This window comes from Vulpes lagopus, chromosome 2 (genome assembly GCF_018345385.1).
Source record: "Vulpes lagopus strain Blue_001 chromosome 2, ASM1834538v1, whole genome shotgun sequence".
NCBI classification, from domain to species: Eukaryota; Metazoa; Chordata; class Mammalia; order Carnivora; family Canidae; genus Vulpes; species Vulpes lagopus.
The window spans coordinates 88,151,862-88,177,800 of record NC_054825.1 but is presented as its reverse complement, the minus strand read 5'-3'; the positions used below and the strand labels follow the sequence as shown (position 1 = coordinate 88,177,800).

The 25,939-nt window shown below is 37.9% G+C and overlaps 1 protein-coding gene across 1 annotated transcript in view; it reads right to left on the bottom strand.

Moving 5' to 3' along the window:
* ECT2L (epithelial cell transforming 2 like) overlaps positions 1-25,939 on the bottom strand; it is a 70,227-nt gene that overhangs the window by 33,453 nt on the left and 10,835 nt on the right. Inside the window, 7 exon segments of the mRNA XM_041732245.1 lie at positions 1,855-1,983; positions 5,952-6,120; positions 8,557-8,601; positions 8,604-8,700; positions 9,444-9,621; positions 10,521-10,773; positions 14,098-14,262. Coding sequence (XP_041588179.1) covers positions 1,855-1,983; positions 5,952-6,120; positions 8,557-8,601; positions 8,604-8,700; positions 9,444-9,621; positions 10,521-10,773; positions 14,098-14,262 — 1,036 coding nt within the window.

Sequence of the window (25,939 nt, the reverse complement as noted above, 5' to 3'; positions counted from 1 at the left end):
CCATTAAGTTTCACTGGAGACAATTTTTTGTCACCAAATTTATTGTTCTTTCCTCCTTTTGCCCTTATTCTCAATCTCTTTCAAGGTCACCTTTCAATGCCTTACTTTCTCAAATCCTCTCTTTTACTCCAGTTTAAAAATTTGCTTTGCAGGGCACCTGGCTGACTCAGTTGGTGAAGCATGCAACTCTTAATCTTTGAGTTGTAAGTTGGATCCCCGTGTTGGGTGTAAAGATAACTTAAAATCTTTTTTAAAAATGCTCTTATTATAAAAGTAATACTAGTTCATTACAGAAAATAGGGGCAGATAAGAGATTTTTAATAAAAGGAAAGGAAAGTCACGTATCCATCTAACTATTGCTAACACCTTGGTATACATCCTTCCAAACCCTTTTCTATACACTGCTACCCTTCCTCACACACACACACACACACACAGGTTTTATTTTTTATTTTTTTAAATTTTTTATTTATTTATGATAGTCACAGAGAGAGAGAGAGGCAGAGACATAGCAGAGGGAGAAGCAGGCTCCATGCACTGGGAGCCTGATGTGGGATCCGATCCCAGGTCTCCAGGATCACGCCCTGGGTCAAAGGCAGGCGCTAAACCTCTGCGCCACCCAGGGATCCCCACACACAGGTTTTAAACAAGGAATCACACCATCCGTATTCTGATTTCAAAAGCAGAAAATCTGCAAAACCCATCTGGAGATAAATGCTGTTAATAATTTTGTTATACTTCCTCCTAGATTTTTCTAGGTGTAGTTTCTACAGTTAAGATTACACGATTATCATAACTATGTAAAAAAATTACAGTATTTTGTAATTCGTTTTCTTTTAAACCCCTTTCCATACTTTTGTTTTTCCCTTTACCCCAGTTGAAGCCTGTCAGGAGCATGCTTGGCATGTATGAATAGTTCAGTGAAATCTGAGGATTAGAAGGAACTTTAAAAGTCAGAGTTCCCTAAGGAATGGGTAATAAGAAACTGTTTAAGAAAATTTAATTATATACTCCCTCTGCCTTGCTCTGCTTGGCATTAAAAAAAAAAAAAAAAAAAAGGCCCATGAGTGTAGAGCTTTTATTTAATAGCTGTCTAAAAAGTGAATTTGTCCTAATGTTTCTAAAGTTTCTCTTCATGTTAAAATCAACTTTGAATTATAATGACTGGTATGAGACAGATGGGCACCTAAAATTCTATCAGCAACCTCCAGGATCAGCAATCAGTCTCATTTTTAGCAAGCACTTCATTTCGTTTTAATATTCAAATATTATTTAACAATTCTATTATTTATTTTTATTGTAAGTATTTTTATAAATACAGTTATTGTAACTATTTACATTATTTTTATATTCACAAGACCTGTCAGGTAAAGTACTATTATCCTTATGAGGAAACAGAGGTTTATAAACTTGCCCAAGGCCACATGGCTAAAGTGGTGTGAGTGGGATTCAAGTCCAAGGTCCTTGCTCACAAGTTCATGCTCACTCCTTCCAGGTTCAGAACATAGCAGGGAGACTTTTCTCAGACCAACTGATTATGGTTTCAGCATTTCCCCCTCTATAGAGGAGGCTGATTTTACTGTATTTTCCAGAAGAGATACCGGTAGTATTCCTGGCTGGCTCTTGCCACTAGTGACTTCATTCTGCAGGGACAGGTTGCTCTGACCATTAACCTCAGCTCTTTGCCCTCTAAATACCTGAGTATGTGAGGTGTGAGAGAGAAAGGAGTAAAATGTGACTGAATCATTTGAATTGAAGGCATTTCAAATATTCACAACATATTACTAAGGAAGGCCATGACCACTGCCATTTATTTATTTATTTATTTATTGACCACTGCCTTTTAAAACTGACCTGATGCTCCAAGTGGTACAAAGAGGTCCACATGACCCCCTTCTTCTTCAGGGGCCACATAGCTTCCTAACTTCTCCCAGAAGTCTCTCACTTCAGGCCTCAGTAAATTTTTAATACCAATTTTATAACCTGAGGAAGAACTCAAAATGTCATATTAGTTTATAACATTATCATGAACAGAAACTCTTAGCACTCTGTGAAAATGCAATCACAATTCAAAAAGCCAGTGACTGCTGGTAAGACTCAGATCTGGAGGGAGCCTCTGCTTCAGTGGTGCACCATATCAGGGCCACAGGAGGACTCCGACGTGACCATAATCTCCTTCACATTTTGGGTTTATTGGACACGGCGCATTTAGATTTAGGACATTGTCTCTCTGCCATCACTGTGCAGCAGGGTGCATTGCCAGGCTCACAGCAGGGTTTAGGGTAAATGGCTAGTCAAGTCCTGGGATTTTTGCAACCAAGGTCCAAAGTAAGGTATCAATCAAAAAATAAGTCATTCAGAATAGAAGGCTCTCAGAGATGGTAAACATCCCTGACACTTTCACTTGCTGGGAATTCTGAATGATGATTCAATGAATCTGCATGTGTCTCGACCCACTTCTAAAGGAGTCCTGGAGATTCTGAATTCTTAAATCCCGGTAAGGGAATGAAAACAAAGTCAGGGAAGAATCCCAACATTTCACTTCTTTCCATCAAGAAATCTAGATACAGAATGGAAGGACCTCTTCAATTGAATGGAGTAAGAGATCTCATTTTGTTCTTAATTTTAAGGCAAAAGCTCTTGGGGAAACACCACAATTATATAGAGAGAAACTTTAGTTTTCAGATATTTTGTTATGTTAGTATTGGTTTTAAAAAAGAAAACAAGGTGGGGGCACCTGGGTGGCTCAGTCAGTTAAGCATCCAACTCTTGATTTCTGTTCAGGTCATGATCTCAGGGTCATGATTCTCTCTCTCTCTCTCTCTCTCTCTCTCTCTCTCTTTTCTCTCCCTCTCCCACATTCTCCCCGCTCCCCCTCTGCCTCTGCCCCTCCTCTCTATCTCTTTCTCTCCTTCCTCCCTCTCAAATAAGTAAATAAATAAGAAAACGTGGAAAAGGCAGAGTTTGAAAATCCTTCTCATCTGCACAACATAAAGTCTGAGATGCTAGAAAATTTTAATAGGCCCTTTTACTCTGTAAGAGGTAAACCTACTAAACCACAGTATAAATTTCAATTGACACCTCTCCATCATTTAGAGAAAAGCTACCATGTAATTACTCATAAATGTAAACCCTAAGTAGTAGCTGTGCTGAACTTCCAGGGGGGGATATAAAATTAGATGTGAAACACAACTTATTCCATACATAGGTCAACTAAACAAGGAAAGACAAAAATAAGGTAAAGATAAACCAGAAGTAGTTTATTTTTGTTAATAAAATTTATCAAACCTATTCCAAGCATGCCAAGTTCTAGCTGTTAGCAAGCCCAACTATAGAGCCCAACAGTTAAAACCAGAAATAGAAAACAAACAAACAAACAAACAAAACAAAACAAAACAAAAAAAACCCCCAGAAATAGACAAGACTGATTAATTCATGTTTCAAATAAAACCCCCCATCATACCTATTTCTTACTGCACCTCCTTGAGGCATTGAAAAGACATTTTTGCAATGATTGGAACATTCCAATCAAACCAGAAAAGCCCTGATAGCAATGAAATGCCTAGAAGACCACACCCCACGTGTCTCCTTCCTTGACTGTGATTGTAGGCTGAACACATACTGGCCCCCTCTCATGATCACGTGCTCCCTGCCTGCTCCCTTGCATGTACCCCCCAACCTATTTCTTTCTTCTTTCTTCTTTCTTTTCCTTCCTTCCTTCCTTCCTTCCTTCCTTTTCTTTCTTTCTTTCTTTCTCTCTCTCTCTCTCTTTCTTTCTTTCTTCATGAGAAACACACACACACACAGAGACAGAGAGAGAGAGAGAGAGAGAGAGAGAGAGAGGCAGAGACACAGGCAGAGGGAGAAGCAGGCTCCATGCAGGGAGCCCGATGCAGGACTCAATCCCGAAACTCCAGGATCACGCCCTGAGCTGAAGGCAGATGCTTAACCGCTGAGCCACCTAGGCATCTCTGAACCTGTTTCTATAAAACTCCAGTGTCCATCTCACAGGTGGAGAGGTCAGTTGTTAAGGCATAAGCCTGTCACCTCCCCTGGTTACTGGCACCCAAAATAAATTTCTTCCTTTCTTTTTTCCAAACCCTATCTCTTGAGTGATTGGCTTCTCTTGCCACTGAATTTATCCAAGTTTATTCAGCCACAGTGTTGACAAACCCAGCCAGGAGCTCTGCTATCCATTTTACAGCCCTCTTGAAATTCCCCCAGATGGAGCAGTTGGCCTCCGCACAGCACCAGGGCTTCCCTGCTCATTTCCTGAGTTAGCAGCTGGGATAGATCACTGGGTAACATAGCCATAGAGGCAGTAGTTTGATGGGTGATTCAGGTACCCACTTTGCCATTTTATGAGTTCCCTGCCAGCTGGACCCTTGACCATCTCATTCTCTTTCTTCCCTCATCTCACAAAGATGGAAGATTTCACACTAGTAAATCTTAAAACCATTCTATTTTAGGTTAACAAGGAAAGATGTAAGTTATAGTATAAGGAAGAAACTGAAACTTTAATTCTAAAACATTCATCTTCTCCTTCTCTCAGAGAAGGATAACCATTGACATTTTAAAAAGATGATCCATACAAGTTAATGATATCAGTCAATCCTTTCCTTTGTGGTATATGCCATTTGGAAGTACAATGACTGCTGTTCATGCATACCAATTTATAGATCTTGGGTTTTGCTGCTATTATAATTGCTACACTTTCACCAAACTTAAAAACTTTTGTGAAGAACATAATTAGAGTAAAAGACAGCATAGAGAATGAGAGAAAATATTTGCAAATAGTGTATCTGATAAAAGATTAATATCTAGACTATATAAAGAATGTCTATACCTCAATAAAGAATGTCAAATAAACCCATCAGAAAATGGGCAAAGGACTTCATTAGATATATGTAAAGAAGATACACAAATAGCTGATAAGCATATGAAAAAATGCTCAGTATCACTAATTAGTAGACAAATGCAAATCAAAGCCATAATGAATATCACCTTAAACCCATTAAGGTAGTTACTATCAACTAAAAACAAACAAAAACAGAGAAAATAACAAGTTTTGACAAGGATGTGAAGAAATTGGAGCCCCTGTGCACCATTGGTGGGAGCACAAAATGGTGCAGGCCACTATGGAAAATATTGTGGACATTCCTCAAAAAATTAAGAATAAATTACCACGTGATTCTGCAACCCCACTTGTGGATATATATCCAAAGGAATTTAAAGTAGAATCTCAAAGGGACATCCACACTCGTGTTCATAACAGTGCTATTCACAATAGCCAAGAAGTGGAAGCAACCTAAATGTCCATCAGCAAATGAAAGGATAAAATGTGGTCTATAGAAATGATGGAATATTATTCAGCTTTAAAAAGTAAAGGAAATCCTGTCATAAGCTACAACATGGATTAAACTTAAGGACATTATGTTAAGTAAAATAAGCCAGACACAAAGTTAAATACTGCATTATTTCACTTATATGAGGTATGTAAAGTAGTCAATTTCACAGGAAGAGAAAGTAGAATGGTAGTTCCTAGGGGCTGGAATAAGAGGGAATAAGAAGGAAGTTCTTATTTAATGGTGTGATGATTGATTTTACATGTCAACTTGACTGGGTTAGGGGTGCCCAGATATTTGGTCAAATATAATTTTGGATGTGTCTGTGAGAGTGTTTGGGAATTAATGTTTGAATAGGCAGACTGAGTAAAGCAGATTGTTCTTCCCAGTGTGGGTGGGACCTCCTCCAATCAGTTGAAGGTCTGAACAGAACAAAAAGACTGATCCTCCCTTGAATAAGAGGGAACACCTCCTGTATGACTGCTTTGAACTAGGATATCAACTCTATTAGCAAACTGAAATTTAAATAGTGCTCTGAAGTTCATACACGTGGACAAATGTGGCATTGGTGTAAAGTTGGTTGTTGTTTCCAATCTCGAAGCTTACCTTGGAGTAAATTGATTTCTCTGCTGTCTCCATCACTAAATATCCCCATACTTTGTACCTTCTGCCCATCCAGAGCTTTTTCTATGAGATAAAGCAGGCTGTCCAAGGTTAAGCCTCTATGTTCATACACCACAGAAATGATACCTGTCTTAATGCTGGCCACCACTATCTAGAAAATGAAACCAAAGCTGATTATTTTAGAATATTTATTAATAAAATAAATGCAATGGGTATGTAATTTGCTGTGATTTTTAAACACTTTTTTCCAGAAATAATTGAAAGAGGAAAATAAGCTGTCTCATTCATTGCTTTCTTTTAAATGATTTTATTTCTTTTCTAATTATAAGAGGAGAAAATTAAGTACCCTTGTAACTCCAGCACTCAGAGATAAATACAATTAACAAGTTAGATTATTTTCTTCCAGCCTTTTTATCTTCGTATATACCCATGAAGAGACGTATATGCAACTTTTAAAAAACAAATTGAGATCATATGATTTTGCAATGGACTTTTAAAATAGATTTAAAGTTTTCCTCTTAATTACAAATTTTTTAGTTAGCAACATTGATTGGTTAAATATTTGTTATTTAAATAAATATAAAGACCACTGTGCTTTGAATTCAACAAACAGTAGACAGGCTAGAAAGTCATTCAAGTCAATGATTTTTTCCCCCAAACTTCATGCCACTTTCTGAAGGTCACAGTGCAAACTAAACACAGGACTACCACATCGTTATATACTACTTTTTGCCTAAATACCCATCACATTCATAATAAAATGAGTAATTATGGCATTGATAGAGAAGACAAATAGGAGAATGGACTTACTTTAAACTAGATTTTTCAAAAAAAATAAATAAATAAATAAACTAGATTTTTCACTCATACTGTACTACCAGTTATCCTTATCAGATGCCCAGCTTGATGCCCATTATTAAACATTAGGGAAACTATTTGGGGCCCACAAGAAGATCAAAGCTCTGATCTTGCTTTCCTGTGAATTCATGAAACTGGCAGGTTGTAAATGATCAGAGTCAATTTCTAGGTGCCCAGAAAGAATATCGATTTCATATTTTGAAAGCAACCATTTTGTTAGAAATAGGAATTTTTAAAAATCTAAGTAGGCCAATTAATGTAATCTACTGAATGTAATCCCTTACATATGTCCCTCTTTGTGTATCAGTGCATATGTAGATACATGCAATCATATATCTATAAAATCATACACATATCAATGCATATATTTGCACGCACTCACATATCTATAAAAATACATGCTTCCTATGTCATCATTGTGCTTCCTTCATTTTTCTTATTAGTCATATTAAAATTAAAATACATAACTTCATTATAGAAAGAACGTATTCGGGTAGCCCATGCGGCTCAGCGGTTGAGCGCCGCCTTCAGCTCAGGGTGTGATCCTGGAGACCTGGCATCAAGTCCCACGTCGGGCTCCCTGCATGGAGCCTGCTTCTCCCTCTGCCTGTCTCTCTCTCTCTGTGTCTCTCATGAATAAATAGATAAAATCTTTTTTTTTTTAATTTTTATTTATTTATGATAGTCACAAAGAGAGAGAGAGGCAGAGACACAGGCAGAGGGAGAAGCAGGCTCCATGCACTGGGAGCCAGACGTGGGATTCGATCCTGAGTCTCCAGGATCGCGCCCTGGGCCAAAGGCAGGCGTTAAACCGCTGCGCCACCCAGGGATCCCTAGATAAAATCTTTAAAAAGAAAGAAAGAAAGAAAGAAAGAAAGAAAGAAAGAAAGAAAGAAAGAAAGAAAGAAAGAAAGAAAGAAAGAAAGAAAGAAAGAAAGAAAGAAAGAAAGAAAGAAAGAAGAAAGAAAGAAAGAAGAAGAAAGAAAGAAAGAAAGAAAGAAAGAAAGAAAGAAGAAAGAAAGAAAGAGAAAGAAAGAAAGAAAGAAAGAAAGAAAGAAAGAAAGAAAGAAAGAAAGAAAGAAAGAAGAAAGAAAGAAAGAAAACATATTCTGGGGCACCTGAGCTGCTGGGACTCAGTGGTGGAGCACCTGCCTTTGGCTTACGGTGTGATCCCAGGTCAGGGGATGGAGTCCCACATCAGGCTCCCTGACTCCCTGAAAGGAGTCTGCTTCTCCCTTTGCCTATGTCTCTGCCTCTCTGTGTGTGTCTCTCATGAATAAATTAATAAAATCTTTTTTTTTTAATTAATGGCACCCTCCTTGAATAGCTCACCAAATGGATTTCTGACATTCTGCATTTGAGAAATGATGGTAATATGATAATATTTAATTCCTTGGGTATTTCAAAGAGGTTTTAAAATAATCCTTAATCACCTTGCTCTTTTCTGGAATAAGCATAACAAATTCAGTTCAATAAGAATTCACTGGACATTTAATTAAATGCAAGGTAGTTTGGGCCTTTAATGCTTTTTTTTTTAAAAGTAATTTTGACCTATGGTTATCTTTATTGCTTCTGATTTTTAGAAGTGTTCTGGGGTCTGTAAATTTCCCCTTAGGCCATTTTCCTTTTAGAAGAGGAATAATTTTCATACACATGGTGACCAAAAGACTGCCATATACCCCCCCAGTATAGATTCAGAAAAAGGCAGACCTCCTAACATACTCTGTACCTCATATGCAGGAATCCGAGATGATATTAATAAGAAGTGGGGCGGGGCTGGGAAGCATGTGAAGAGCTGTCATCATTTTTATGAACTCCATGCCAAGTTTTCTTTGATAATAAAGGGTAGGAATGGCTTCCAGAAACATTGCTTCTATAGGGAAAAGAAGGGTATATGTGAAATTTAAATTTTCTATTAATTGCATTTTGATAACTGAGCACCAACAGGTTGTCTGGGCATCAGTTATACTGAGCAAGGCGCGTGGCCTCAGAACCTCAGTGTCTCCCTCCCTCCCATGGGCACAGCAGCAAATGGGGCTCCTGGGTGGGTTAGGGCCAGAGTTGGCCTCTGGGTCTCTCCTACTCCATTCATGGGATCCTGGAAAGGCTTCCTGGAACTTATTTAGCTTTTGTTGGGCACTTAAAATGAATGTAGTGACATACTCAGCAGTTCAAGTGACATTTTAAAAAAGAACAGCTGAGAGATTTAAAATTTCCTAGATCATCTGGTCCTCACAGTTTTCTAAATAATGTCTCCATTCTCTTACCCTTACCCCCACATTCCCATTTGGATACACTTACTCCATAAAAAAAAAATTTCTGAAAAAAATATTACTTTTGCTCAATAACTTTGAACAGAAAATGTACTACATTGCAGCCTCTCTGCAGGGTCAAGAATATTTGAAATATAAAATTTGAATATTACGCATTTCCCTCTTTAGAAAACATGTCATAGACCACGGCTCTTGAAGATGAAGGAGTTATCTCTATTGCTATCTCGTAGGATATGAGCCAGATAGTTTTACAAGGTCCCTGTGTGTTAGCTAAATAATTCTAAAATGAATTCTTGGTATCATGGGATGGTCTTGAGCCTTCAGGAGATGGAGGTTTGCTTACCGCTTGGGCAAAGCTTCTAAGGATGCCAAAACAAGCTGTTTCTCCAAAGCTTCATGTAATCCCCCTCGATCCCTCAGATCCTTCAGAGCCTGGGAGAGACGTGGCTGGCATTTGGATTTTAACAATCTAGAGCAGCATGTTCTGCTCACCCAAGGGGGTCGAACTTTGAATAACTCCTCTGAAAAACAAACAGCAGCAGGCTCGGTTGTTTACTTCATGCTTCTCTCAGCCAAATCTACATAGATAAAGGCATCAAAAATAAAGCTGTACCAGGGTACTACTCCAAATGGCCAATACTTATAGCCCTTTTTACAGACTCTGTTTGGATTTCTTATCCTTTCCGTGCTGTGGCTGCAAGTACAATGGTTGGGTAAGATACCATTTTAAGATGCTACTTACTACTTACCAGTCATGTCAGGTCAAGAAACCAAACTCAGAGAACAAGCACCTCTTTTCTTGTGGAAACCACTTAATCGATTTATAGCCTTCACATCCATGTCTACCCTTCTTGGCTTCAAGTAATCCCCTATTTGTTCCCATCTCACAGAGGGTGAGTCAGTGAAAAAAACGTCAGGACTCAAATCACTTTCACTGTTCAAGCAGTGCACTGTGCAAATCAGAAGGCTTTGCTGAGCAGCTCTTATCCTTCCTCCCTTCCCACTTTTCTTTTAGTGCCATTCTTCCTGCTTCCATTCTCAGTTTCACTTCTCCCCCTCTGTCTCCAATCCCAACTTTTCTGTCCTGGACCTATGTCTTTGGCTTTTGCATGTGTTCATACTCCCCTCTCCTCCTTGTCTTTTTTTCTGTCTCATAAACCTGAGAGGAACCAGCACAATAATGGAGGCACTGATATTTGACTTTCTGTGTTTCATCTGAACTCTTTTTTTTCTTATCCATTAACTTGAAGTATATGGTGGAGGTGGGGAGGGGGAAGAGCTTGTCCGGAGTATACTTTAGAGAATACCCTCCACATGCTATTCCAGAAAGACATAGCTATCCTCCTCTGTGGGAATCTATACGTGAATCCATTTTTTTCTACAATGGTTGGGTAAGATACCATTTTAAGATGCTACTTACTCTTACGTAGTGCACTTTTCTCCCAAATTAATTTTCTTAAGCACTTTTCTCTTTGTTTCTCCTGCAACTCCTCATATTTTGTTTTGGGTTCATTCAGGGTCCCATAGATAGCAGCGGCTTCCCTAGGTGTTAGCCAATCTAAGTTGGACACACAAGCAATGTAATGATGCTTCCAAGCACCATACTCATTATCTGCTGGAGTATAGAGCAGAAACCACCCAAACCTAATGCATTTGGGCATCCATAAGCAGTCCTACAGAAAAAGAAATGAGAAAGATGAGTTGCAAGAAATTTTTACCAATCGTTTCTTAGTAATAATGTTTCTGGGTACACGGATCTTTTTTCTTTACATTGAGATTTCTGTGGCAGCTGACTTGTCATCAGAATTTGACACTAACAAATAAGCATGCCTTATTCCATACAAAAATAGTCTTTGATGACAATATATGTTATATATGAATATATGTATTAGTCATCTCTGTATACCTGCTCCCATAGCATTTGGTTAGCCCTAGATTCTGAGAATTCTGCTACTAGCAATAGCATTTTCATTTGTTTCGGACCAAACCTCCCACTGGGAACACCTCTGGTTGAACCATATGATATTGCCAGTATGCAACCAGCTTTGCTATATGGAAACAGCAAATTTCATGTGGTTTAACTGAAGCACCTAGACCAACTATTATAAAACAAGTATTTGAAGGCATATAGAGCTACCAATGCAATAAGGGCTCATGCAACCATGACCCCAGAGAGAAGGGAAACCTAAAGAGGTAAGCCCAATATTTGGCACTACTTTTCACTTCAAGGCATTTGACAGTTCCAAAGCAAAGCTCCAGCTGAGAAGCAGAGCAGAAAGTTATGGCTGAATGACATGGAAGCTAAGAAAGAATTTTAGGCATTCTCACAAGGAAGAGAGGAAACAATTGTAAACTCGGGGCTCACCAGGGGAAAAAGCCCTGATAATCACAGCAGACTTTCAGCTGAGATCCTTATCAGGGAGGGTAAGGAATTAGACAAACTCTCACAAAGACTGAAACCATTTTAAAATCTCTCCTTCTCTGACTGGATTTAAGTGATGCATTCCTACCCTAACCAAATGCCAGAAGCAAAAGCGAATTCTCTCTGGAGGAAGATTACATCATCCAGAGGCTCAAATTATTGCATCAATATTTTATATCCAATATCTGGTACTCAATCAAAAGCACCAGGCACACAAAAGGATCATAGTTGTTTGTTTCTTCTCTATATTTTATTATCTTTTATTAAGTAGACAGAGACTCTCAGGAGAGCCATATGTTGTAATTGTTAAGTATGAACTTAAAAAATAACCCTATAATTAATATATCTAAAGAAGTTAAGCAGCGAGGTGTGACATTTTGGTGAAATAATCAAAACCGATATTCTAGAATTGAAAAATATAATAACTGAAGTTTAAAACTCAATGGACCAGTTTAAAAGCAAATTAGAATCTAGCTAAAGAGGTAATTAGTAAACTAAAAAGCTAGAAGCAAAATCCAAGTAGAAACACTGAAGGCCAAAAGGACTAGGAAAAGACGCATGAGAGAACATGAAACCGTGGGAGGTGGTGAATCAGTCTAATGTGTAAATATTGCAATCTCATCAGAAAAAGTAGGAAAATGGGGCAGAAGGAATACATGAGGAGATAGTCTGTGAGAAGTTTTCAAAATTGATAAAGATATTAAATATCAGATTCAAAAATCACTGCAAAACACAAAACAGGAGAAATATATACACACACACACTTCTGGGTACATCATAATAAAATTGTAGAAAAGAGAAGACAAGACAGAAAAATATAATCCTAAAAGCCGTTAGAGTAAACAAAAATATTACCATTAAAGGAACAACAATAAAGCTTTCTACTTCTCAAAGAAAAAAAGAGATTATGGAAACCAAAGAACAACAGAAAATTTTCAAAGTTTTATAAAATTAACTGCCAGCATGGAGTTCATATTCCCAGTGAAAATATCCTTCAAATATGAAGGTGAAAATCAAGATAGTTTCAAACAGAAATAAGAGAATTTGTCAGCAGCAAGTTGCAATAGAAGAAATATTAAAGAGAATTCAAAAGGAAAGGGATCCCAAATGGAAACTCAGAGATGAAGAAAGGTATGAAGAGCAACAGAAAAAGTATATGGTTACTTATAAGTAAATATTGACTATATCAAATAATAGTCTTGAGAGGTGTATATATATATATATACAATTTATAATAATATAATATATATAATTTATATATATAAATTGTGTTTGTGTATTTTGTGTGTGTGTGTATAAAATTAAAATATTTGACATGAAGGGCTCCTGGGTCATTATCCCAGGGTCCTGGGATTGAGCTGTGTTGGGCTCTCTGCTATGTAGGGAGTCTGCTTATCCCTCTCCCTCTGCTGCTCTCTTGTGCTCTCTCTCTCTCTCTCTCAAATAAATAAAATCTTAAAAAACAAATTTGACAACAGAGTTGAAGGTAGGTAGAAGCAGAGCTATTAGAGTTAAAGGGGTCCTAAGCTCCTTGCATTATCTCAGAAGTGGTTAAAAAAAAAAAAGCCCTAAGATGAGTGCTGTAATCTCTAGTACAGCCATGAGAGAACTGCTAAATAATTCATAATTAACAATATAAAAAACATTTAAGAACTCCAAAAGACAAAAATGGAAACAAAATAAAACACATGGAACAAACAAAAAATACAAAGTAAAATGGTGGATTTAAGCTTAAATATGTAGTATATACACAAATGTAAACAGAAAAATTACTCCAGCTGAAAGCCAAAGATTGTCAAATGTTAAAAAAACAACCACCAACAACCATATTCTGTTTACAAGACATATTCCTTAAATATAAGGGCATAAGTTGAAAGTAAAAAGTCAGAAAACAATACATGTGCAAACACTTGGCCTGGGTTCTTAAATGCTGTCAATCCAAGGCTCACGGTTGGTTTTGCATGTGGCCTCTCCATAGAGAGCTACGTATTCTCTGAGATCAGACACTCCATGCAAGCCCACCCTGGGAAGTTTGTTCACGGTAAAGAAGTAAATTCATTATTGACTTGTACTCAAAGTATGTCTGCCATTACACTTTATTAAATCTTTAAAAAGAAAATGAGACGACTAGGCTGGAGGCAAAATTAATGGCAGAGGAGGAAAATCTCTTTAACAGATGTTAGTCAAAGAGGGATCAGATGAGGCTGTGGTTGTATAACAGTTTTCAAGGTGAGTTATCATGGGTAAAATAATATCATATAATAACCAAAGCTTAACTAATTTCTCTTGGAAAAAAGTGGACTTCTTTAGCCAAGATAAAACATTTTCTAAATAATTAAATTGAGTAATTTAAAGATTCTTAAAATTACATGAATTATTGGAATAGTGTATATTTCCTTACTTACAAAGTAAATTACTGTATTTAACTTATCCCCATTTTTTTCTCTGAAGAGTACGTTAATTACAGTTCAAATAACCTCAGTCATTATCTTCAGGAAGGAAGCTACCCCTATTGCTTCATTATAGAATACAGTTGTATTTGTGCCCTATTACTAGAAAGTGACAAGTAGTAAACCTGTTCAGTTAAAAACTTCCAGGGCCAGCTGACTTGTGCAGCTGCACACAGATCTTTTGGATTCAGGAAGGAAAAGATATATAGAGAAATGAAGCGTGGTAACACTGTAGAGAAATCCAGTTTGGCCACTTGCATCCTTTCTGAAAACCAATCTTGGACACACCTAAAAAGAAAGACATGGAAATTTCAATCAGAACTCTAGTATCTAAAACTGACCAAAAATCCAATATAAATATTGGTCATTGTTCTTTCTATGATGTTCTGACTTTAAAAAAAAGTTAAGTCTGAAATAACATAGGGGAAAAAATCTGAAATAAACATAGTTATTTAAGCTGTAAATCTGGATTTTCTCTCTTTTTCCTTTACCCCAAATTCAATAAATCAGCAGGTCTTATCAGCTTTACACATATGTATCTCCAAATCCAACTACCTCTCTCCATATCCACTGCTATCACTCTGGTGCAAAGCACCTCCACCTCGCTCCTGCACAACTCCAGCAGTCCCTCCTGACAGTCTCCCTGCTTCTGCTCTTCTTCCTGGGGCCCATTCTCTACACAGCAGCCCAAGTGGTTTTTTAACGATATAAATTAGATAACATCACCCAAGCAAGTAAAACCCTACAACGACTTCCTGGTGCAATTAAAATAAAAACCTGTAAGCTACATCACACTTAGTGATGAAATATTAATTCCTTACTCCTAACATCAGGAATAAAGCAAGAATGTTCACTCTCACCACTTCAATTTAACACATACTGGAAGTCCTAGCCATTTCAACATAGCCAGAAAAAAAGTAAAAAAGAATATATATTGGAAAGGAAGCAGCTCATGAACTCTCAATTCATGTATGTAGAATGTACAAAACAATGTTTAAAAAACAACTCAGGAATCTACAAAACAACCATTTAAAAAATTGAACATATTAGCCTAAAATTGTGATGATTTTCTTTTATCTTTTTCATGTTTATGGGATCAAAAGCAATATTCCCATTTTCATTCCTGATATTGGCATTTTGTGTTTTCTCTTTTTTTTGGCTTGGTTATTCTTGTTAGGAGTTTATCAATTCTATTGCTATTTAAAAATAAAAACAAAAATCCAGCTTTTGTTTTCACAGAAGTTTTCTATTCATTTTCTATTTTATTGATTTCTACTCTTTTTCACTTATTTCTTTCTACTTAGTTTGTATGTAATTTGCTATTTGTTTCTAGCTATTTAAGGTGGAAATTTAGATAATTAATTTTAAATCCTTTTTCTCTCTTCTAATATAAGAAATTAAATGATATATTTTCCTCTCAGCTGTGCTTTAGTTGGATCCTACCCACTTAGATGTGTTGTATTCTCACTGTCATTTAATTTGAAGTATTCTAATTTCCCTTGTGATTTCTTCTTTGGCCACAGGTAATTTGTGAGTTATTTTCCAAATATTTTGGGGTTTTCTAGATATTTTATATTTTTTAACCTCAAATTTGTTGCATTGTTGTTTAAAAATATTCATAATTAGATTTTAACAGTTTTGAAATGTACTGAGTCTTATTTTTTGGACTAGGAAATTGTGTATCTTGGTGAAAGTTGCTTTGCTCATAAAAAACATATATATTTAGAAGTTGTTGGGTTTAGTTTTCTATAAATATTAGGTCAAGGTGATTGAGAAGTTTTCTCAGTTCTATATTCTTACTTTTTTGTTGTTTAATTGTTCTATTCAGTCAGCTTTGTTTTATGTAACTTGAAACTCTATTATTTGGTACATATATAATTGTTCTGACTTCTTCATGAATTGATCCTTTTCTCTTTACAAAACATTCCTCTCTTTCTGGTAATATTCCTTGTCTTGAAGTCCATTTTGTCTGATATTAAAATTGCCATCCTACTTTTATCCGCTTAGCATTTGTATGGTATATCTTCTATCCTTTTACTTTTAACCAATCAGTGTGTTTATATTTACAATGTATCCTTTGTGGTCAGTATACAGTTAGATCTTGTTTTGTTTTTCTTAAAGCTCATTTGACCATCACTGCCTTTTATTAGAGGGTTTAGTCCACTTATATTTAATATACTTATTGATATGGTTGAATCCAGGTCTCGATTTTTTGCTTTTCTCTTTTGTTTTATGAAAATTTACTTTTTTATTATTTTTTTAAAAGATTTTATTTATTATTTCATGAGAGACACAGAGAGAGAGAGAGAGGCAGAGACACAGGCAGAGGGATAAGAAGGCTCCATGCAGGGAGCCCAATGTGGGACTCGATCCTGGATCTCCAGGATCACACTCTGAGCCAAAGGTGGTGTTAAACCACTGAGCCACCCGGGCTTCCCTGTTTCATGAAAATTTATTCCTCCTCTCCTGCCTTGGTTTGAGATATGAATTTTTTTGTATTCCATTTCAGTTCCTTTATTGGCTTTTAGGCATACCTCTTGCATTATGCAATTAAGTTGTTGCTAGGAAGTGTACTATGCATCTTTAACATTTCAGTCTATTTAGAGTGAATATTCATTTAAAATTAAGGAACAGTTGAATGGTATAGTTCTTGCCATCCTTTATGCTTTTGTCACAATACTGCACCTACTTATGTTAAAGGCCCATAATACACTGGGTTTGCTTTAAACAGTCATGTATCTTTAAAATGACTTTAAAATTTTATATTTTTCCACATATTGCCATTTCCTGCTTGTAAATCCAAGTATCCATCTGGTATCAATTTCCTTAGCCTGAAGAATTTCTTCTAGCATTTCTTTACTGCATGTCTTCTGACAACAAACTTTATCAGTTTCATCTGAAAATATCTTTATTTCACTTTAATATTTGTAGTATTATGACCTGCATTAACCAATTTTAATAATTATCATCTTGTAGCCAGTCTGGTTTCTGCTATATCATCTTTTCCTCCTTCTCCTCCTCCTTTTTCTTCCTCTTTCACTCCCTTTTTATTTGAAAGCAAATTTAAGACATCATATCACTGCATTCATCCCACCCACTTTGATGTATTGTACTTTCAATATTATTCAATTTGAAATATTCTAATTTCCTTTATGATTTCTTCTTTGATATTTCAGAATTTTTTTTTATTTTTTATTTTTTTTTTATTTATTTATGATAGGCACACAGTGAGAAAGAGAGAGAGGCAGAGACATAGGCAGAGGGAGAAGCAGGCTCCATGCACCGGGAGCCTGATGTGGGATTCGATCCCGAGTCTCCAGGATCGCGCCCTGGGCCAAAGGCAGGCGCCAAACTGCTGCGCCACCCAGGGATCCCTCTTCTTTGATATTTCAATGTGCCTCAGTAAATAAGAGCATTTTTAAAAAACATATACTATAATATCATCATGCCTAAAGAAATTCAATAATTTCTTAATGTGATATTTATTTTAAATTTTTAAAGATGTATTTATTTTGAGAGAATCCCCATGCATGTGCATGTGTGTATGTGTGTGTGTAGGGGGAGGGGCAGAGGGACTCCCCACTGAACAGGGAGCTGGATGTGGTACACCATCTCACCAACCAGAGATCATGACCTGAGCTGAAACCAAGAGTTAGTCACTCAACCAACTGAGCTACTTAGGACCCCCGTGATATCTATTTTAAAAACATTTTAAACTTATGGCATTCATTGAGAAAACTTCTTACATTGCTCTGCACATGGCCACTTAAGCACAAATGGATCTTGAATGAATAAAAAATCCAAGGTTTCACCAAAGTGGAGGCTTGGAGGCTATGTAGCCCTTGGACCAAAGAGACATTTTATGGCCCAAGAAAGATCCACTGCTGGTCCTGTAGCCACTAACTACAAAAAAACAGATACCTAATACCTAATTGCCTTCTTTAGATATTGGCAATAAACATCTGTTATAATCCCAAACCAGCAAATAAGTCATAATATTTGCATAAGAATCACTAGAACAAGAAAGTTTGGAAGCAATCCAGGTATTGGTAAGTCAAACTCTTACCTGGAACCCCTAATCGCCTCCATATTTGGTAAAATTACAGATGTTTGTGGCCAATCTCACAGCTAATTGGAAACTTTGGCAATAAGCATTTGCACCAGGGCAGCTTGGGTGGCTCAGTGGTTTAGCGCTGCCTTCAGCCCAGGGTGTGATCCTGGGGACCCAGGATCGAGTCCCACGTTGGGCTCCCTGCATGGAGCCTGATCCTCCCTCTGCCTGTCTATATCTCTCTCTATCATGAAGGAATAAATAAAATCTTTTAAAAAAATATTTACCAGAACTCATTTATCTCAAGCCATTTGGACTATAGAACTAGTTCTCACTGCTAAGTGGCCACAGCTGCCCTGTTACTAGATCCTAATGGACACAGATTAACTCAGTGAAGGAAAAGTCCTGTCTCTGAGTAGATCTCATTCTGCAATGTATCTTCTTTCTCTGACCTCTAAATGTGTAACCGCATAAGCTAAATTCCAACAAGGTGAGTCAAGCCCCAGAAAGTTCCAATGTGAAATGAAAATGACACCTCCAATTAGGGACCAGAAAAAGCTTAGTTACCTACATAAACAAACTGAACACTCATGAGACCCAGAGAAGGTCTTCACCAGTAACTTACTCAAACTGCTGGTTTAACTGGAGCCTCATCTATAAATCTTGGGAGAAGGAAAAATTCTATCTTGTAACAGAACATCAGTTAATAATACATGTAGAAGCAATTAAGAAGTCAGAAAATGAGCACTTGGCAGTTATCACAGTAATAATTATGTCAGATGAGAATCATCAATGGAGACTCAAACTAGTGGGTGAAAATATGATGAGGAACAGGGCATTTGCATAGATTCAAATACTTTTAAATTAATTTAAAATTAATCATTCAAAGACTTCCTAATTATTAATTAATAAGTATAAAATACTTAATAATTAATCATCTTAACCAAGTGATAAGCCAACATCACGAGCAATGGGACAAATCAACATGGTATGCCCCAGTGTGATCTGCTGAGAAGAACACAGCATCACTTCTGTGTTATTCCTGCCAAGAATGTTTAACTTGAATATAATCTTAAGGAAGTATCAGCCAACCACACACTGAAGGTCATTCAACAGAGTAGGTCTGTATTCTTCAAAAGTGTTAAGCAATAAAAGACAAGGAAAAACTAAAGAACTACTCCACATCGAAAGTGGATATAGAGACGTGAAAACTAAATACAATAGGTGATCCTGGATTGGATTCTGGACTGAGAAGGAAAGGATGATTACAAAAGACGTTGTTGGAACAATCAGGACTATTCAAATGGAGTCTGTGGATTAGACCATAGTACTGTATCAATACTGATTTCTTGATATTAGAGGATGTACTTTGATTTTTCAGCAGAATGTCCTTGATGTTTTAGGAAACACATACTGAGATGCTTAAGGTTAATGGAGCATCATGTTTGCAACATATTCTTTTTTTTATTTTAAAGATTATATTTATTGATTCATGAGAGACAGAGAGAGAGAGAGAGAGAGAGAGGCAGAGAAATAGGCAGAGGGAGAAGCAGGCTCCCCACAAGGAGCCCGATGTGGGACTTGATCCCAGACCCCAGGATCATGCCCTGATCCGAAGGCACTCAACCGCTGAGCCACCCATGCGTCCCATGCAACCAACATATTCTCATATGATTCAGAATAATAAGGTAAAAATGGTAAATGTTAATAGTTGAAGAATCCAGGTAAAAAGCATAAAGGAATTATTTTCATTATTTTTGCATTTTTTCTATTAAGTTGAAATTTAGGGCAAAATAAAAAAGTTTTTTGTTTTTTAAAGGTTAACTGCTTCATTTGGAAGGTTTAGTGACTGCCTATTATTTTGTGTGTTTCTACTTCCCTATTTTAGGGCACTGCTCTTTCTTTCTTTCTTTCTTTTTTTCTTTAAGATTATTTATTTATTTATTCATGAGAGACACACACAGAGAGAGGCAGACACAGGCAGAGAAAGAAGCAGGCTCCATGCAGGGAGCCCAATGTGGACTCAATCCCGGGACTCCAGGGTCACACCCTGGGACAAAGGCAGACCCTCAACCGCTGAGCCACCCAGGGGTCCCAGGGTACTGCTTTCTTGATCACTATCCATGCAGCTTTATCACAACGTGAGATAAAACAGAGTGATTTAAAATGATCTTACTAGATCTCACTCATATGTGGAATTTAAGAAAGAAAGCAGGGGCACCTGGGTGGCACAGTTGGTTAAGTGTCTGACTCTTGGTTATGGCTCAGGTCATGGTCTCAGGGTCATGGGATCCAGCCCTACATCAGGCTCTACACTCAGCACAGAGTCTGCTTGGGTTTCTCTCTCCCTCTACCCCCACCCCAACACTCTCTCTAAAATAAATTTTAAGGGATCCCTGGGTGGCGCAGTGGTTTGGCGCCTGCCTTTGGCCCAGGGCACGATCCTGGAGACCTGGGATCGAATCCCATGTCGGGCTCCCGGTGCATGGAGCCTGCTTCTCCCTCTGCCAGTGTCTCTGCCTCTCTGTGTGTGTGTGTGTGACTATCATAAATAAATAAGAAAATTAAAAATAAAAAAATAAAATAAAATAAATTTTAAAAAGGAAACAGAAGAACATATGGGAATGGGGAAAAGAAAAAAAGGAGGGAGGGAAACAAGCCATAAGTGACTCTTAAGAATAAAGAACCACCTCAGGGTTGCTGGAGGGAGGTGGGTGGAGAATGGGCTAAATGGGGGTTGGGTATCACAGAGAGCACTTGTGATGAGCACTAGGTATTGTGTGTAAGAGATCAATCACTGAATTCTACTCCAGAAACTAATGTTGTACTATATGTTAACTAGTAAAATTTAAATAAAAATAAATAAATAAAATGAACCTGTTTGTATGCAGTAGGGGGAAAGTGTGTGTGAGTGTGTATATATACAGTATATAGTATATAGTATACAGTATATAGTAACTACAGACAATAGTATCACAAGGGGAATCCTCTCATTGTTAATAGATTAACATTGAGGCTGAATGAGCCTGTGATAACACCAAGAACAGTTAATCCCAGTGGATCCCTGACCTAACTCCTCAGTGTCCCAGGCAGGCTTCAGCATCCTTTCATTAGCCCTTGGGGGACAATATGCTCTCATTTGGAATTCCAAAACAGAACAATAAAATGAGGTATAAAACAAAAATGTTTTTCACCTCCTTTTCAAAGATGGGTCTCAGGATCTTGAGTTTTCATTCCCATCCACAGCATCTACTATTCCATCCCAGTCAAGCAAGGGAGAACTAAATCTGCATTACTATTTATTTATTTAATTAATTTTTAAAAGATTTTATTTTTAAACCATCTGTACACCCAGCGTCGGGCTGGAACTCAACAACCTCGAGATCAAGAGTCACATACTCTACCAACTGAGCCAGCCAGACACTCTGAGAATACTTTCTAAAGTGGACCTCGATTATGCAAGTTGTATGTTTGTTCCTAGTCAGCACTGCTACAAGGACACATTCAAGTATAATGAATCTTAAGCAAGAAAGAAGGAAAATGTTTCAGTCACATTAAAAAAAAAAATCAGTATCCAAGCAGCACAACTAGGGTAGTTTGCAGTAATGACATTGTGGCTCATTGCATTTTAGTTAATGTTACAAAGTAAGAAACCCATGAAGAGAAATAAAAACATGTAAGGAGACAATGAACAAAATGTGCTTTGCTCCTTTATTGTGACAAGGATAACTTCATTTAAATAATTCATGACACTACTTTGCAGTGTGTTCCTGAATGTACAATGTGTACTTTGCAAAAATAACAAGGCTTAGGAATACAGAACTTGAATCTAATTCTTGGCTCTTAAATTTCTGATAAGAAGTAGAAAGAAGCTACTCAAATTGTGATGAAAATGGGTGGCTTATCAGTTGAGCGCCTGCCTTCAGTTCAGGGCATGATCCTAGGGTCCAGAGAGTGTCCCACATTGGGCTCCCTGCGAGGAGACTGATTCTCCCTCTATCTGCCTCTCTCTCTCTCTCTCTCTCTCTCTCTCTGTGTGTGTGTGTGTGTGTCTCATGAATAAATAAAATCCTTAAAAAAAATTATTGGAAGAAGAGCTTGCAGAGGTGTCTGCTTTCTTGCCACCTGGGCACTTCCCTGTAGTCTTGCCTAGTGGCTTTACAAATGCTTTCTGCCATGGCAAGGGCCTATCTTAGGTGGATTTCCATATGGAAGCCAGTGTCACACAGGATAAACACTAGCTTTGGGTTATAAAGGTAGTGGAGACCCATGTGCTGAAGTCTCCAGTGAGTAAGACAGCAAAGCCAGGTGTGGGGGAAGCAAAAAGGGAGGGTGATTGAAAAGTGTCTTAAAAAGATGACAAAAAATAAGTTAAATTAAATAAAAAGATGATAAAATAGGGATCCCTGGATGGCTCAGTGGTTGAGCATCTACCTTCAGCTCAGGGCGTGATCCTGGAGTCCCGGGATTGACTCCCATATCAGGCTCCTCGCAGGGCAACCTGCTTCTCCCTCTGCCTGTGTCTCTGCATCTCTCATGAATAAGTAAATAAGTAAAATATTTTTAAAAATCTTAAAATAATTCATATGTTCTGATTCATGTAAGCATAAAAAATATAAGGTTCTATCTGGAGGGTGGGATTACGGGTAATTGGTATTTCCCTCTTTTTGCCGACTCACATTTTCCAATGCTTCTAACAAAAGCCTGGTGTTACTACTGAATAGACAGAGAAGGCCCTAAGCTTCTACCCATGTCGTCCTGGCCAGATGGCTCACTCATCCTCCAAGTCTTTGCTTGTCTGGCTTCCTAGGCATCCTTCAGACTCCAATCTCAATGTCAGAGCCTCAGGGAAAGTGGCCCCAATCCCTGGGACTGGGTGAGGTCACCTTACTTTTCCTTCGTCACTTTTCACAGTCATAGCTATATTTATCTGATATCTATCGGGTTGACAAAGCCTGCCTTGGATTCTGAGAAATAAAGGATAATGCCTGTACACAGACCTGTCATGTTATAAAAGTGCAGTATGACTTCCCATGTATATTACATATTGTATAACTTATGGCCAGTGAAGCAATATGGTGCCTGGAAAGGAGTGAGAGATTTTAGCTGGAACCAGTGTGGTAGATCTAAATTACATGGCTCGTGGAAAGCTATTTTTACAACAATATAGGCGACCATACAAGGTAACGATAGTGAAATTTTAGGGTGATATTCCTGGTGTACTCACAGAATCCCCCCACTCCCCCAACAGGCTGACCATTCCTGCTGCCCAAATACTAGCCTGTATGAGGAGGTTACTGCCACTCACTGAGCTCTCTTTTCTTAATGCCATCTCCCGTGCCTTGCTGAAACTGTGTCCTATACACTCACTATGCTCTATAATATAATCTAAGCATGATTTTTGTATTTCCATTCTTGCTGACCCTCCAACTCAATCCATTTTGGGGCTCACTCATTATTTAAAGTCTTTCTCTTCCACTGGACAACAAGCTGCATGAAAGAAGGTGTGCTGGTTGTCTCATTTGCTGCTTTGTCCCCAGCACCCAGTACAGTGCTTCTAACTTGACAGGAACTAAATAAATATGTGTAAGTTACAATAAAGAAAGAATAAAAATAAATAATAGAAATTCACTGTTTATATTAATTCCTATTCATTCTGACAAATACCACTGACATAGTGGCCTAAAGCAGTAGAAATTTATTTTCCAGAGTTCTGGAGATCAGAAGTCTCATCAGTTACACTGGGCTAGGTGTTGGCAATGCTGGTTCCTTCTAGAAGCTTGGAGGGGAGAATCTGTCTCTTTGTCCCCTTCAGGTTCTAGAAGTTGGTTGCCTTCCTTGGCTCATGGCCCTTTCTTCCATCTTCAAAGCCAGTAGCACATGGCTTCACATGTCTCCATCTCTCTGACTGCTCCAGACATCACATAGTCTTCTGCATGCCTCTTGCATCCCTTATAAGGACCACTGTGATTATGATCTGAGCCCCAATAACGCAAGATAATGTCCCCATCTCAAAATCCTTAATCACATCAGCAAACCACCTTTGCCCCATAAGGTAACATCTGCAGGTTCCAGGAATGACAGCATGGACATATCTGGAGGCCACTGTTTAGTCTACTGCACTGCTCTCACTTCCAATAACATGGAAAACACTCCAAAATATTTAGTGTACTACGTTGTGCTGGCAAATATCCAGTGAGAGGCATGGATGTTCCCTTGTCCTAGGACAAGGTTTATTCTACTAAAATATGAACTTCAGATGGCAGGAATCTTTTACTCTCTTTTTAGTGTTGAGTCCTTGCACCCAGAAATGTGCTTGGCACTCAGTAAACATTTGTTGAGTGCTGGATGAACAGCACTCTTTTGACACCCATCATTTACTTCCTTTTCTTTCTTCTTTCTTTCTTTCTTTCTTTCTTTCTTTCTTTCTTTCTTTCTTTCTTTCTTTCTTTCTTTCTTTCTTTTTTACTTCCCTTTCTTTAGGTAAAATAACTTCGTTGTCTATATGTTGTTCCAGGTGGTTCTACAGAAACTGACTCCATCCCTGGTTCCAAAAAGCATATGATCAAGGCTAATCCAATTCATGTGGGTCACTCTTATGGCCACAGCAATTGGCAAAAATTGGGGCATGGATCTACTAGTCTCACCATAGCAAAGCTCAAACAGAGAAATTCTTTTTATTTCTGTACACAACTGAAAAAACATAATATGAAGGCACAACTGCCAAAGGCAGAGCAGAAGAACAGAAAGAATCAAGTTATTGGTTTTATTACCGAACCTCTGAATTGAGCTTCAACCGCAACCAAACTTACTCTGGATTTTTCAATTAGTTAAGAGGGAAATTTTTCCTTTATTATTTGTGTTAGGGTTACTTACAATGATACATTTGAAAACCACTAAGCATTAGTGCCACAGAAAGATGAAGAAGGCCTCTAGAGAACAGGTATTTCTGTTTCATTAAGAATTGAAGGGGTTGGGCACTCAGGTAGTCTGTGCTCCTGCCTCTGAGGAAGAGTAGAATCAAGGGGTGGAAGAAGCCTTGCGGCCTTCAGGTCACCCAGGCCTTGCGTCTTACACTTGGCTGTGTTCCACATCACTCTGAGTGAGAATGGACTAAAACCACTTTTTCAGCCCCATCCTGATGAGTTGAGCCACAATCTCTACGGGTGAGGCTTGGAGTCTATGTTTTTACAAATTCCAGGTAATACTAATGGGCCTAGCCCTTTTCAGCATCGGTGAAATTGACTTCAGAGGGCAGCAGATCTTGATGCTCAGGTCAAGTCAAATACAAAGCACTGTATGTATGTATGGCGGTTTTTGGATAGGAGTAGGATAGCTCCTTTTTAAGGCCCTGAGCCAATTAAATACTGAGACACTGCACGACAGGCTCTCTCCTATGTGTAAAGAGCATCAGTTGACTGCTAAATGTGTTTTGTTTTTCTAAATGTAGCTGATTCACAGCTCAATTCTGGAGAATTGTTATGATTAGAGAAGGTACAGCTAGATAAATGGACTCTTACAGACCATTTTAAAACTATTTCTCTTCCTTACATTTAAGCAATAAGGAGGGTCAGGGCAGTTCCGGAGTTAGTGAATTCAAGGACTCAGAGATGTCATCAAGCTACAAAGATTGTCCATATTTTCACTTTGCCTGCTCGGTAGTTTTTTCTGGTCCTTAGACATGTCCCTAGAGGTGATTTCCAAATGACTACTGTGAGGAGTGATCCTCACAGGATGCAAAAGGGCATGTTCCTTTCTCAAACCCCTATTTAAGTCCCTTTCAGAGTGAAGACAACTCTCCCAGAAGCTCTCTAGTGGCCAATCTCTGTGTCCCCTTGGGAAGAATTTGTAGCTACATGCCTGTTTGTAATCCAGACACCAGCAAGGGGGTGGACTCATCATAATCCTGTCCAAGC